The sequence below is a fragment of the Phyllobates terribilis genome, unplaced genomic scaffold (assembly GCF_046119375.1).
Source record: "Phyllobates terribilis strain yellow unplaced genomic scaffold, ASM4611937v1 Scaffold_3__8_contigs__length_932513732, whole genome shotgun sequence".
NCBI lineage: Eukaryota > Metazoa > Chordata > Amphibia > Anura > Dendrobatidae > Phyllobates > Phyllobates terribilis.
Window position 1 is genome coordinate 239,218,726 of NW_027362763.1, and position 15,000 is coordinate 239,233,725.

General features: G+C 45.3%; 1 protein-coding gene across 1 annotated transcript in view; it reads left to right on the forward strand.

The window, feature by feature from the left end:
* Positions 1–15,000, forward strand: part of SLC9A9 (solute carrier family 9 member A9) — a 1,175,306-nt gene that overhangs the window by 602,987 nt on the left and 557,319 nt on the right. Inside the window, exon 11 of the mRNA XM_073674666.1 lies at positions 675–786. Within this exon, the coding sequence (XP_073530767.1) occupies positions 675–786 (112 nt within the window). The remainder of the gene's footprint in view (positions 1–674; positions 787–15,000) is intronic.

Below are 15,000 nucleotides of genomic sequence, written 5' to 3' on the forward strand. Positions count from 1 at the left end.
GATGAGAGGCAAACAGACTGTCTGTAAGGCTACAGCCTCACTATCAGTATTTGGTCAGTATTCGGTCAGTATTTTTTTCTCAGGAGTGGGAGCCAAAACCAGGTGAGGAACAATCAGAGAAAAGGTATAATAGAAACAAGTCACCCATTTTGCATTTATCACCCACTCCTGGTTTTGTCTCCCACTCCTGATAAAAAATACTGACTAAATACTGATCAAATACTGATAGTGGGGCCGTGGCCTAAATCACTTTTTGGCTTGGCATTTATCACTGGTCATGTTGCAAAGCTCGCTAAAGGGTTGGATGTAAGTTTATAGGAAACCTACCTCTCTTGGGTGCTACTTAATGGATAATTTCTTTTGTTCTGTGAAATAGTTAATTTGCATACAATAATGTAAAAAAAAGTGCATAACCCTCCTGTATGAGTGAACTGTTATCTCCTTATTGTGTAAGACCTTTTACACATAAGCATATCGCAGGAGTATTTTTGTAACCATATTATGGCCAAGTGTCCCAGCCTGACCACATTTATTTTGAAGCAACATGTTTTATATTGGGTAATGCAGATATGAGGCTTGTACCCGACTGGCATTATTAAGATTGTTATATTTGTGATATTGGAAATGAAATACTCAATGTCCCATGTATTTTTTCCTTAATTAAACATATATAGATATCAATCTTTGTTGCAAGAGCTTGTAACATATATCCACTTACATTTTTCTTGAATTTGGGCCGTAAAAGAAGAATTCCCTGGAATTTTCAACACATGATGATGTTCTCAGGTAAGTGGAAATTAGTCTTAAGCCAGGTTCTGATGAGCTTATAAAAAATTGTCTATTTTTTTGCCATGTGTGGTAGTTCATATGTCTGTTTTTCACGTATGTATGTCAGTCGTCTTTTTTTTCATGTCTGTATGTCATCCATATGTCCGTTTTTCACATCTGTATGTCATCCATGTGTCCATTTCCACGTCTGTATGTCACCCGTATGTCCATTTTTCACGTCTTTATGTCACCCGTATGTCCGTTTTTCATGTCTGTATGCCATCCATATGTCCGTTTTTCACGTCTCTGTCACCCGTATGTCCGTTTTTCACGTCTGTGTCATTCATGTCTATTTTTCACGCCTGTATGTCATCCATATGTCCGTTTTTCATGTCTGTGTCATCCATATGTCCATTTTTCACGTCTGTATGACATCCAGATATCCGTTTTTCACGTCTATATGCCATCCGTATGTCAGTTTTTCTCGTCTCTGTCACCTGTATGTCCGTTTTTCACATCTGTATGCCATCCGTATGTCCGTTTTTCACATCTCTATGTCACCCGTATGTCCGTTTTTCATGTCTGTATGCCATCCGTATGTCCGTTTTTCACGTCTCTGTCACCCGTATGTCCGTTTTTCACATCTGTGTCATTCATATGTCTATTTTTCACGCCTGTATGTCATCCATATGTCCGTTTTTCATGTCTGTGTCATCCATATGTCCATTTTTCACGTCTGTATGACATCCAGATATCCGTTTTTCACGTCTGTATGCCATCCGTATGTCAGTTTTTCTCGTCTCTGTCACCTGTATGTCCGTTTTTCACATCTGTATGCCATCCGTATGTCCGTTTTTCACATCTCTATGTCACCCGTATGTCCGTTTTTCACGTCTGTGTCATCCATATGTCCGTTTTTCACGCCTCTGTGTCATCCATATGTCAATTTTTCACGTCTGTATGACATCCAGATATCTATTTTTCACATCTCTGTGTCATCCATATGTCTGTTTTTCACGTCTGTATGTCATCCAGATATCCGGTTTTCACGTCTATATGTCAAATGTATGTCCGTTTTTAAAATCCATGACATTTCTTTAATAAATCCACTTTTTAATAAATATACAGTACAGACCAAAAGTTTGGACACACCTTCTCATTTAAAGATTTTTCTGTATTTTCATGACTTTGAAAATTGTACATTCACACTGAAGGCATCAAAACTATGGATTAACACATGTGGAATTATATACTTAACAAAAAAGTGTGAAACAACTGAAAATATGTCTTATATTCTAGGTTCTTCAAAGTAGCCACCTTTTGCTTTGATGACTGCTTTGCACACTCTTGGCATTCTCTTGATGAGCTTCAAGAGGTAGTCACCGGAAATGGTCTTCCAACAATCTTGAAGGAGCTCCCAGAGATGCTTAGCACTTGTTGGCCCTTTTGTCTTCACTCTGACTCTGCGTTCTAGATCACATCAAGCCATCTCAATTGTGTTCAGGTCTGGTGACTGTGACCCCATCACTCTCCTTCTTGGTCAAATAGCCCTTACACAGCCTGGAGGTGTGTTTGGGGTCATTGTCCTGTTGAAAAATAAATGATGGTCCAACTAAACGCAAACCGGATGGAATAGCATGCCGCTGCAAGATGCTGTGGTAGCCATGCTGGTTCAGTATGCCTTAAATTTTGAATAAATCCCCAACAGTGTCACCAGCAAAGCACCCCCACACCATTACACCTCCTCCTCCATGCTTCACGGTGGGAAGCAGGCATGTAGAGTCCTTCCGTTCACCTTTTCTGCGTCACACAAAGACACGGTGGTTGGAACCAAAGATCTCAAATTTGGACTCATCAGACCAAAGCACAGATTTCCACTGGTCTAATGTCCATTCCTTGTGGTTTTTAGCTCAAACAAGCCTCTTCTGCTTGTTGCCTGTCCTTAGCAGTGGTTTCCTAGCAGCTATTTTACCATGAAGGCCTGCTGCACAAAGTCTCCTCTTAACAGTTGTTGTAGAGATGTGTCTGCTGCTAGAACTCTGTATGGCATTGACCAGGTCTCTAATCTGAGCTGCTGTTAACCTGCAATTTCTAAGGCTGGTGACTCGGATAAACTTATCCTCAGAAGCAGAGGTGACTCTTGGTCTTCCTTTCCTGGGGCGGTCCTCATGTGAGCCAGTTTCTTTGTAGCGCTTGATGGTTTTTGCAACTGCACTTGGGGACACTTTCAAAGTTTGCCCAATTTTTCAGACTGGCTGATCTTCATTTCTTAAAGTAATGATGGCCACTCGTTTTTCTTTACTTAGCTTCTTTTTTCTTGCCATAATACAAATTCTAAAAGTCTATTCAATAGGACTATCAGCTGTGTATCCACCAGACTTCTGCACAACACAACTGATGGTCCCAACCCCATTTATAAGGCAAGAAATCCCACTTATTAAACCTGACAGGGCACACCTGTGAAGTGAAAACCATTTCCGGTGACTACCTCTTGAAGCTCATCAAGAGAATGCCAAGAGTGTGCAAAGCAGTCATCAAAGCAAAAGGTGGCTACTTTGAAGTACCTAGAATATAAGACATATTTTCAGTTGTTTCACACTTTTTTGTTAAGTATATAATTCCACATGTGTTAATTCATAGTTTTGATGCCTTCAGTGTGAATGTACAATTTTCATAGTCATGAAAATACAGAAAAATCTTTAAATGAGAAGGTGTGTCCAAACTTTTGGTCTGTACTGTAGGTATAATGTAGTTTTCTATTTACTTTTTGCAACTGATATGTCAGAAATAGAAGAGGCCAGTGCACTGCGAATTAATTAGACGATGTTGTTTATCAATAATTGATTCACGAAGCAAAAGTTTCTCATTTAGGCTGAAGGCTCATTTCCATTGTCTTAATGGGATGTTCTCAAGTTGTCTTTTGAGCATCTAAGAGCAGTGCAGCTTCCTTACTTCCTGTTTTTTAGCAGGACGGGCTCTCCTGCTTGAATGACAGATCTGGTGAAGAGTAAAGCTGTATTAGGCTGCAGACAGGTGGCCGTATGTTCTCTCATGCGAAAGAATCAGGCCGATTATGCTAATGACATTCAGCTCAAACACTTTGCCTCTGATATTCGGATCACACTCGGCCATGCAAGTCAGTGAGTCCGTGGAAAAAATCGGACTGTACTCGGATGACACCTGAGTGCAGTCTGATTTCATGGACTGGGACTGACCGAATGGAGAAGATTGAGAATTTTTTTTCCATCTTCTCCTCATGTGAGAAAAATCTGATCACACTGTGGTCGAACTCTGATCAGAGTTTGATCAGTATGAGTAGCATAATCGGCCTGATTCTCTCAGGTGAGTGAAAATACGGTGGTGTGACCTTAGCCTACAGCTGCCGGGCTGGTGATGTTGCAAGAGAGGGTGGGAGAGTTGAGCAGAAACTGCTGTATAGAAATCAATGAGTTTGAGAGAGGTAGCTGGTATGTTAAGAGTTAACCTCTCTCTTGGAATGTAGCTACTGCTCACATGGAAATGAGTTCTGCACAATAAAAGTCAAAATCTCTCATTGCTGGAGAATGACAGAAAGTAGAAAAAGCAAGTCAATTGCAAACTCAATTATTTTCATTCTGTCTAACTAATTAAAACAATTGAAGAACTTGAGAACACCCCTTTAAAAAATAATTTAGTAAGATGTTCACTTTCCCCTTTACTGTCACTTTACTGTAGGACTCTCACTTTAGAGATGTAGGTGTCACTGATTAAATCATTAAATCTTGTGTTCACACATAAAATTACAAGCAATACTGTAATAGAAAGCTGAAATTTTATTTCTGTAATTTCTGTCTCAATACCTTTTTCACCCACTGTATATACTGTATAGCTAACCAGTGAACTTAACATCCAGATGACAAATCTGGGTCCGGATGACAGGACTTAAAGGAGTTGTCCGGGCTTTTGGTATAATTTGTGTGTGTATCTAGGCTGCAGAATGCTGACAGTGTGTAATATACTCACTGTCAGCATTCTGCATGGTGTCCTAGATAGCACATCTAGTCACGTGAGCAGCTCTCTCCTGATTCTGGGGGAGCTGCTTACTCCCCAACTAGAGTTTCCTTGTCTGGTGTTATGCACACGCCCGGACTGACTGGCGTGTGCGTGTTTAGTGATCCCACTGGACCATGAACCGGAGAGTGCCTGGAGGGGCGTAACTAAGTATCTACCCGATCCAACCAAGGTCGCACGACGGCTAACGACGCCTGTGCACCAGGGAGGAACCGAGCAGAGGGACCAGGTGCGACTCCAGGTCAGACCCCGGACATGGCTGTCGACCCACACCGGAGAATACAGGAACAGGCAGGTTAGAGCACAGGCTGGGTAGGGTCCAGGACAGACTAGGAGACGGGTTCAGAGCCGCAGATGCGGTAATCAAGCAGAGTAAAGCGAAACTGCAGGTGCGGTGGACAAGGCTGAGCAGAGCGAAACCGCAGGTGCGGTGGACAAGGCAGAGCAGAGCGAAACCGCAGATGCGGTGGACAAGGCTGAGCAGAGCGAAACCGCAGATGCGGTGGACAAGGCTTAGCAGAGCGAAACCGCAAGTGCGATAGACAAAACAGAGCAGAGCGGGCAGAAACCGCCAGAGCGGTAAGTAAGACAGAGCAGAGATGAACCGCCAAAGCGGTGAGCAAAGACAGAGCAGAGGGGACAGGGCTCTGTTCACACGGAACAGACTGGAAGGGAAAGGCAGAACCAGATACACACAAGGTACTTGCAAAGAAGTGGCGAGTTGACTCCAAACTCACAAACAGAAGTACAGCGACAACGAGAAGGAGTTAGGTGCAGGTTCAGACTCTACAGAAAAAGAGAGGAAACGGACAAAGAGACAAAACAGGTAACAAGTTAGGAGACAGTTCAGACAGGAACTGTACTGCAACAAAATACAGGAATGAGCCTAGGTAAAGCCAAGTGCTGGTTCAGACACTGCAGCAAAAGGGAGGAAACGGACATAGGGACCAAACAGGTAACAGGTTAGGAAACATTTCAGACAGGAACTGTACTGCAATGAAATACAGGAACGAGCCTAGGTAAAGCTAAGTGCTGGTTCAGACACTGCAGCAAAAGGGAGGAAACGGACATAGAAACAAAACAAGTAACAGGTTAGGAGACAGTTCAGACAGGAACTGTTACTGCAGCGAAATACAGGAACGAGCCTGGGTATATGGCCCCCAGAGGCAGAAACGAACAGGCTAGGAGTGTGTTCAGACAGGCCTGGGAATACAGCCTCCAGGAAGGCGGACAGGCAGGCAAGAAAACACAGATAACAGATCTAGGTATGCGGCCCCTAGAAGTTGGGACGAACAGGCTAGGAGCGTGTTCAGACAGGCCTGGAAGTACAGCCGCCAGGAAGGCAGACAGGCAGGAGAAACAGAACAGGACCTGGCAAATTCAGAGACCAGGAGCACACTGAATGATAAAGTTACTCAGGCCTCAGCTTCCAGATGAAGCTGGTTTAAATATCCAGTGACAGACAGCAATAGGCTGAGGACGCATTAGGGGTGTGCCCACAGCAGCTACAAGAATCAGGAAGTAACTGGGCCGCCGCCCTAAGCAGTCAGAACAGAGACAAACAGTCAACATGAATAGAAGCCAGGCTAGCAGACTGGACTGAAGATCAAGTTTGCGATCTTGCATAGTGAGAGATGGTGCACTATGCAAGCCCGCCACCAGGTATGTTACAGTACCCCCCCCACTTACGCCCCCTCTTTTTCAAGCCTGCAAGAGTTTTCCGCAGAGAATTGGGAGGCCAGTCCTTCTCTTCAAGAGGATTGCTTCTTCTGTCCACTAGAGGAAACAAAACTGGTCTCATCATCTTGGTATCTAGGATGCTTCCTCCCATCAAGCCATCCTCAGCAACGGATGAAGTGGGTGAAGTACTAGGTACAGGGTGTAAGAAAGTCTCTGTCCATTTATTATCAGGTAGCACCCCAGAGGGTTCAGGAGACAACTGGAGGTCCTCCGCCTGGTTGGAGGGGTGCAGAGACTCGGGGGTAACCACTGATTCGGGGTACACTTGGTCAAATTCACTGGACGTAGTGAGCGAGGTATCAGGTACAGGGTGTAGGAAAGTCTCTGTCCATTTGTTATCAGATAGCACCCCGGAGGGTTCAGGAGACAACTGGAGGTCCTCCGCCTGGTTGAAGAGGTACAGAGACTTGGGGGTAACCACTGCTTCGGGGTACACTTGGTCAAGCTCACTGGACGAAGTGAGCGAGGCATCAGGTACAGGGTGTAGGAAAGTCTCTCTCCATTTGTTATCAGGTAGCACCCCGGAGGATTCAGGAGGCAACTGGAGGTCCTCCGCCTGGTTGGAGGGGTGCAGAGACTTGGGGGTATCCACCGACTCGACGGACGCAAGGCCAGATTTATTAAAGATGGAGGGTCCATGCTTTGGGACCATCCTCAAACTGGTTTCAGAGATGACATGTCTGTGAGGCGGGACGGTACCTGAAGCCAGATCATTGGTACAATCGTCGAGACTGTGTGGGGACATTGCCTCTGCCTCTCTTCCTTCGGAGACTTCAGCGCACAGCGAGTCAGCGACTAGCAGATCTGGTGAAGAAGAAGAAGACATTGCTGACTGTCCTGAAGATATGGGGACTGGACACCCCTTGTACCTTAACAGTCCCCCACGATACACCATACAAGGTCTCCAGACCTGAGCGGGCACTAGATTTCTCGGCTCTGGACGACCTGTGGGTAAACCAGTCAGCCCCTGAAAGGAAAGCTTCTTCAAGTGTAATGCTCCAATTTGGAGCTTAATTTGTACAGACATCTTTTGACTGTTTCTGAGTAGGGCTCGTCCTTCTGCAGACAATGCCCAAACCGGCTTCTGGAGTTTTCGGACAGGAATCAGACACTGACTCTTCAAGGCTTTAAGCCCGAAACTTCCGGTTAATCCGAGGCTTTCACTTGCCACGGAGACAGTCATGGTCCTCTGTGGAGAGGAAACACCAATGCCCAGGGCAGCCTCTCCTACAGGCCTAATGTCTTGGGATTCTCCAACCTTCATTGGACAAAGACCGTCAGGGGGACCCAAACAACCGCAGTGGGACTGCAATCCGATTTCGTGACTGAGTTCCGGCCTCTGCTTTGCCTGCCGACCATGGTCAACTTTCATGGATTCAGTGCGGGTAGCTGCTTCTGCAGGCTGGGGAACAAGAGGTCTTTGGGAGGACAGAACCTGGCGTGATGGTTTGCCTCTACGCATTGCACGTCTGGACTGCCTCTTGAGGTTGGGAAGAGAAGTATTCTGCGGAGCGTAGTTATTCTGTTTGGATTCTGGGTGGGCATAAGTCTCTTCGGGGTGGAGAACTGGTGAGCTACCCACACACATTACCCATCGGGGCTGCTCCGGGATACTGGGAAGTGAAGCATTAGCAGAGGCTTCAGGACTGGGTCATCGAAGACCATTAGAAAGGCCACCAGGAAGGCCTGTAGGTCAAGGACGATAGGATCCCATTCTTCCCATAGGGGGGTGATCCATTTCAAGGCATCACCCGCTAGGTAGGACATCATAAATCCCACTTTAACCCGATCGGTAGGAAAATAGTGAGCATAGAACTGGAACTGCAGCATGCATTGCTCCACAAACGCACGGCTTTGTTTAGGATCCCCATAGTACCGTGGCGGATCCGCAGGAACGAGTGCAGAAAGCTCCATTTGGACTGGTGCGTACATCGCCTGGGCCATAGCTAGAGAAAATTTTTTATTTATTTATTTATTTTTTAATGCACGTATTCGCTGGACACGGATTCAAAATGTCTCTGAGAGCGAAGGGCCGTGGGGCTCAACGGGAACCATGGCCTGAGCAAACTGTTAAGCACACGCCTGGACTGACTGGTGTGTGCGTGTTTAGTGATCCCACTGGACCATGAACCGGAGAGTGCCTGGAGGGGTGTAACTAAGTATCTACCCGATCCGACCAAGGTCGCACGACGGCTAACGACGCCTGTGCACCAGGGAGGAACCGAGCAGAGGGACCAGGTGCGACTCCAGGTCAGACCCCGGACACGGCTGTTGACCCACACCGGGGAATACAGGAACAGGCAGGTTAGAGCACAGGCTGGGTAGGGTCCAGTACAGACTAGGTGACGGGTTCAGAGCCGCAGATGCGGTAATCAAGCAGAGTAAAGCGAAACCGCAGGTGCGGTGGACAGGGCTGAGCAGAGCGAAACCGCAGATGCGGTGGACAGGGCTGAGCAGAGCGAAACCGCAAGTGCGGTGGACAGGGCTGAGCAGAGCGAAACCGCAAGTGCGGTGGACAGGGCTGAGCAGAGCGAAACCGCAAGTGCGGTGGACAGGGCTGAGCAGATCGAAACCGCAAGTGCGGTGGACAGGGTTGAGCAGAGCGAAACAGCAAGTGCGGTGGACAGGGCTGAGCAGAGCGAAACAGCAAGTGCGGTGGACAGGGCTGAGCAGAGCGAAACCGCAAGTGCGGTGGACAGGGCTGAGCAGAGCGAAACCGCAAGTGCGGTGGACAAGGCAGAGCAGAGCGAAACCGCAGATGCGGTGGACAAGGCTGAGCAGAGCGAAACCGCAGATGCGGTGGACAAGGCTGAGCAGAGCGAAACCGCAGGCGCGGTGGACAAGGCTCAGCAGAGCAAAACCGCAAATGCGGTAGACAAAGCAGAGCAGAGCGGGCAGAAACCGCCAGAGCGGTAAGTAGGACAGAGCAGAGATAAACCGCCAAAGCGGTGAGCAAAGACAGAGCAGAGGGGACAGGGCTCTGTTCACATGGAACAGACTGGAAGGGAAAGGCAGAACCAGATACACACAAGGTACTTGCAAAGAAGTAGCGAGTGGACGCCAAACTCGCAAACAGAAGTACAGCGACAACGAGAAGGAGTTAGGTGCAGGTTCAGACTCTACAGAAAAAGAGAGGAAACGGACAAAGAGACAAAACAGGTAACAAGTTAGGAGACAGTTCAGACAGGAACTGTACTGCAACGAAATACAGGAACGAGCCTAGGAAAAGCCAAGAGCTGGTTCAGACACTGCAGCAAAAGGGAGGAAACGGACATAGAGACAAAGCAAGTAACAGGTTAGGAGACAGTTCAGACAGGAACTGTTACTGCAGCGAAATACAGGAATGAGCCTGGGTATATGGCCCCCAGAGGCAGAAACGAACAGGCTAGGAGCGTGTTCAGACAGGCCTGGGAATACAGCCTCCAGGAAGGCGGACAGGCAGGCAAGAAAATACAGATAACAGATCTAGGTATGCGGCCCCTAGAAGGCGGGACGAACAGGCTAGGAGCGTGTTCAGACAGGCCTGGAAATACAGCCTCTAGGAAGGTAGACAGACAGGAGAAACAGAAGAGGACCTGGCACATTCAGAGACAAGGAGCACACTGAATGATAAAGTTGCTCAGGCCTCAGCTTCCAGATGAAGCTGGTTTAAATATCCAGTGACAGACAGCAATAGGCTGAGGACGCATTAGGGGTGTGCACACAGCAGCTACAAGAATCAGGAAGTAACCGGCTGCTGCCCTAAGCAGTCAGAACAGAGACAAACAGACAACATGAATAGAAGCCAGGCTAGCAGACTGGACTGAAGATCAAGTTTGCGATCTTGCATAGTGAGAGATGGTGCACTATGCAAGCCCGCCACCTGGTATGTTACATCTGGCAGCCACTGGTCAGTGATGTCACAACAGACACCATCCCCAGTCTCTACCAGACCCTCCCCCTGCCTCCTGCTCCAGCCTCCCATGCAGCTCACAGTGGAGGCAGCAGGGGAATGACTCAGCTGATTGGACTAACCAGGAAGGAAAAGGCTTCTACATAGGTGAGTATAATGTGCTGTGTGCATCCATCCCTCCCTCCCTCTCTCAACCATCCCTCCCTCATCCATCCCTCCCTCCCTCCTTCATCCATCCACCCACCCATCCACCCTTCCCTCCCTCCATCCATACAACTCTCATCCATCCATCCCTCTCACATCATCCCTCCCTCATGCATCCATCCACACATCACTGTAGACTGAGGTTCTGCAGCAGCTAGAGTGCATTATGTATATATGTACAGTACAGACCAAAAGTTTGGACACACCTTCTCATTTAAAGATTTTTCTGTATTTTCATAACTATGAAAATTGTACATTCACACTGAAGGCATCAAAACTATGAATTAACACATGTGGAATTATATACTTAACAAAAAAGTGTGAAGCAACTGAAAATATGTCTTATATTCTAGGTCCTTCAAAGTAGCCGTCTTTTGCTTTGATGACTGCTTTGCACACTCTTGGCATTCTCTTGATGAGCTTCAAGAGGTAGTCACCGGAAATGGTTTTCACTTCACAGGTGTGCCCTGTCAGGTTTAATAAGTGGGATTTCTTTCCTTATAAATGGGGTTGGGACCATCAGTTGTGTTGTGCAGAAGTCAGGTGGATACACAGCTGATAGTCCTACTGAATAGACTGTTAGAATTTGTATTATGGCAAGAAAAAAGCAGCTAAGTAAAGAAAAACGAGTGGCCATCATTACTTTAAGAAATGAAGGTCAGTCAGTCCAAAAAATTGGGCAAACTTTGAAAGTGTCCCCAAGTGCAGGTGCAAAAACCATCAAGCGCTACAAAGAAACTGGCTCACATGAGGACCACCCCAGGAAAGGAAGACCAAGAGTCACCTCTGCTTCTGAGGATAAATTTATCTGAGTCACCAGCCTCAGAAATCGCAGGTTAACAGCAGCTCAGATTAGAGACCAGGTCAATGCTACACAGAGTTCTAGCAGCAGACACATCTCTACAACAACTGTTAAGAGGAGACTTTGTGCAGCAGGCCTTCATGGTAAAATAGCTGCTAGGAAACCACTGCTAAGGACAGGCAACAAGCAGAAGAGACTTGTTTGGGCTAAAGAACACAAGGAATGGACATTAGACCAGTGGAAATCTGTGCTTTGGTCTGATGAGTCCAAATTTGAGATCTTTGGTTCCAACCACCGTGTCTTTGTGCGATGCAGAAAAGGTGAACGGATGGACTCTACATGCCTGGTTCCCACCGTGAAGCATGGAGGAGGAGGTGTGATGGCGTGGGAGTGCTTTGCTGGTGACACTGTTGGGGATTTATTCATAATTGAAGGCATACTGAACCAGCATGGCTACCACAGCATCTTGCAGCGGCATGCTATTCCATCTGGTTTGCATTTAGTTGGACCATCATTTATTTTTCAACAGGACAATGACCCCAAACACACCTCCAGGCTGTGTAAGGGCTATTTGATCAAGACAGAGAGTGATGGGGTTCTATGCCAGATGACCTGGCCTTCACAGTCACCAGACCTGAACCCAATCGAGATTGTTTGGGGTGAGCTGGACCGCAGAGTGAAGGCAAAGAGGCCAGCAAATGCTAAGCATTTCTGGGAACTCCTTCAAGATTGTTGGAAGAGCATTTCCGGTGACTACCTCTTGAAGCTCATCAAGAAAATGCCAAGAGTGTGCAAAGCAGTCATCAAAGCAAAAGGTGGCTACTTTGAAGAACCTAGAATATAAGACATATTTTCAGTTGTTACACATTTTTTTGTTAAGTATATAATTCCACATGTGTTAATTCATAGTTTTGATGCCTTCAGTGTGAATGCAAAATTTTCATAGTCACGAAAATACAGAAAAATCTTTAAATGAGAAGGTGTGTCCAAACTTTTGGTCTGTACTGTATATACATCACAATGGACTGAGGTTCTGCAGCAGTTGAGGTGTATTATGTGGTATATATGTATACACATCACTATAGACTGAAGTTCTGCTGCAGCTGAGGTGTATAATGTGTTATCTATGTTGATACAGTATATACACACACATATGTATACTCTTGCACACACACATCATTATAGACTTCACTTCACAATACTCATATGTCAGAGGTGATGTGGGGACATATGACGCTATATCACCACTGTGGATGTGGTGTAGAGTGCAGTGATTGTGCTGCTTTCCACTAATGAGGAAACAGGACACTGCTCTGTTATTTCCAATACTGGAGTGATGATAGACGTCAGTGCAGGGGCAGATACTGACAGCTAATGAGTGTGCAGAGGGCAGTGCTGGACACTGAGGCCGGGCAGTGCCAGCTCTAGCTGTGAGGTTAGATAATAAAGCACAGGGAGCTCTCATGTTTGGTAGAGCCGCAGCTATACAAAGTGGGTGCAGGGAATGAAGTGAAATTCAGGAGGAACGAAAGGCAGAAACAAAAAACAACATTTATAGGGGTGTTGTATATTACAATACAGCACCGATTAGATTTAAAGAAAACTTAGATTTCGTGGTCGGACAACTTCTTTAAAGTGTAACCATCATTTTAATTTATAGTTCATAAATCAGTAGAACACTTGAAAATAAGCAACTTTGTGATATATTTTATCAGAGAAATCTGGTTCTTTCTCCACCAGGACTGATCATTCATTTTCAAATTTCTCAATTCTCAGGTTAAAGCCACGGCTCCACTATCAGTATTCTGTCAGTATTTTTTTCTAAGGAGTGAGAATGAAAACCAGGTGAGGAACAATCAGAGAAAAAGTATAATACAAAAAAGTGCACCAATTCTGCATTTATCACCCACTCCTGGTTTTGGCTCCCACTCCTGAGAAAAAATACGGACCGAATACTGATAGTGGGGCCGTGGCCAAAGTCTGTATTCAGTGAAAACAGATTATTACATTACTAAGATAGAAGTTGACTGTTGGTGCTGATAAGATTCTATGTAAACAGAGGGGGGGGGGAGCTCTGCCTCTAGCACCTCCCCCTCCCGTCCTCACTTTTACATAAAATGTTATCAGTAGTAATGCTCACCTCCTATTTCCTTAATATAAAAATCTGTCTTCCCTGAATACAGATTTTACAAGTGAATTGAGAATTTTGAAAATTAAAAATCAGTTCTGGAGGAGAAAGAAGCACATTTCTCTGAGAAGATATATTATAGTTGCTTATTTTCTTGTGTATTATTGATTTATGAAATAAAAACTGAAACTACGGTTACTCTTTAAATACCATGGTAGACAGACCATTATTTCTAATATTTAATGATTTCATAATCACAGGGCCTGTTTTAGAGCACTGGTGCATAGCAAATGAGGGGCCAATATTCAAAAAAGGATCGAAAACCAAGTCCGAAAATTATGTAACTTAAAAATGTACAGTGGGCAAAATATTTTAGGGTCTCCTAAGAGACTGCATTGCTCTGAGCTACTCGAGAAACAACTTGAGAATACCCTTTAAGGGTGGACATATCTCTAAGACCTTATGTATTTTTATATAACCAGTGCTGAACACCAGTAATACTAGCCAGTGCAGCACACTGCTTGGTTTATTACTATAAGAAATTATATTTTACTAAAATTGATTTTATGAATAGGTTGATCGTGAATTCAGATGTCATATTTAGTGATTTCATGCATTTGACATGGGCTATGGTAATGCAGCCTCTTGACATTCATCATCCATATATGACATTCTTTATTCTATTGCCTTGTCACTGCCTTCCCCTAATGTTCTATTCACTTCCACTTGAAAGACTTGTAAAATATACATAATAATGTAAAAAATGTAGTAGTTCCTCCTGACAGCACAGGCCCAGCCAATACATTACTTCTGCATCTTAATGTTCTAGCTAATTACAATTTGCTAGATGTCTTTAATGAAGACAGGCAATTAAGTAAGTGAAATATTTGTGGCAGACACAATTGTGATTTACTACACAGTGACGCAGATTTCTGGAAGATCTTTATTTTAGCTGAAGAGTACAATACTGTAACAAAGTTACAAAGGATCACAGCACTTTTTACACTTTATCCTACGAAATGAAGTAAACGGTTGGCACAAGTCTTCTAATTGATGCAAAAAGTTATGTCTTCATTCTATGTACTGGATACGGGAAATCACTGGACCAAAATCTGTTCTGCTGCCAGTGCAGATTCCAAGTCATGCAAGTTATCAGATAGTAAATCGGGTTGTTTAGAGCGCCATCAGATGGCTTTATAAATCAGACAAAGATCGGAACGCAATGCTCGGACTGGCCGGCGGGTCTCCTGACCCGAGCGTGACTGCTGCATAGAACTATATGAATCGGGAGAGCTGCCAGCCAGTCCAAGCATTGCGTCTTCGTCTCTGTCCGATTTATACGGCTATCTGACAGCGCCTTTAGATTGAAAATGACTGAATTTCGTGTTGTAAAATCTCACAAATTCCTGTGGTCAC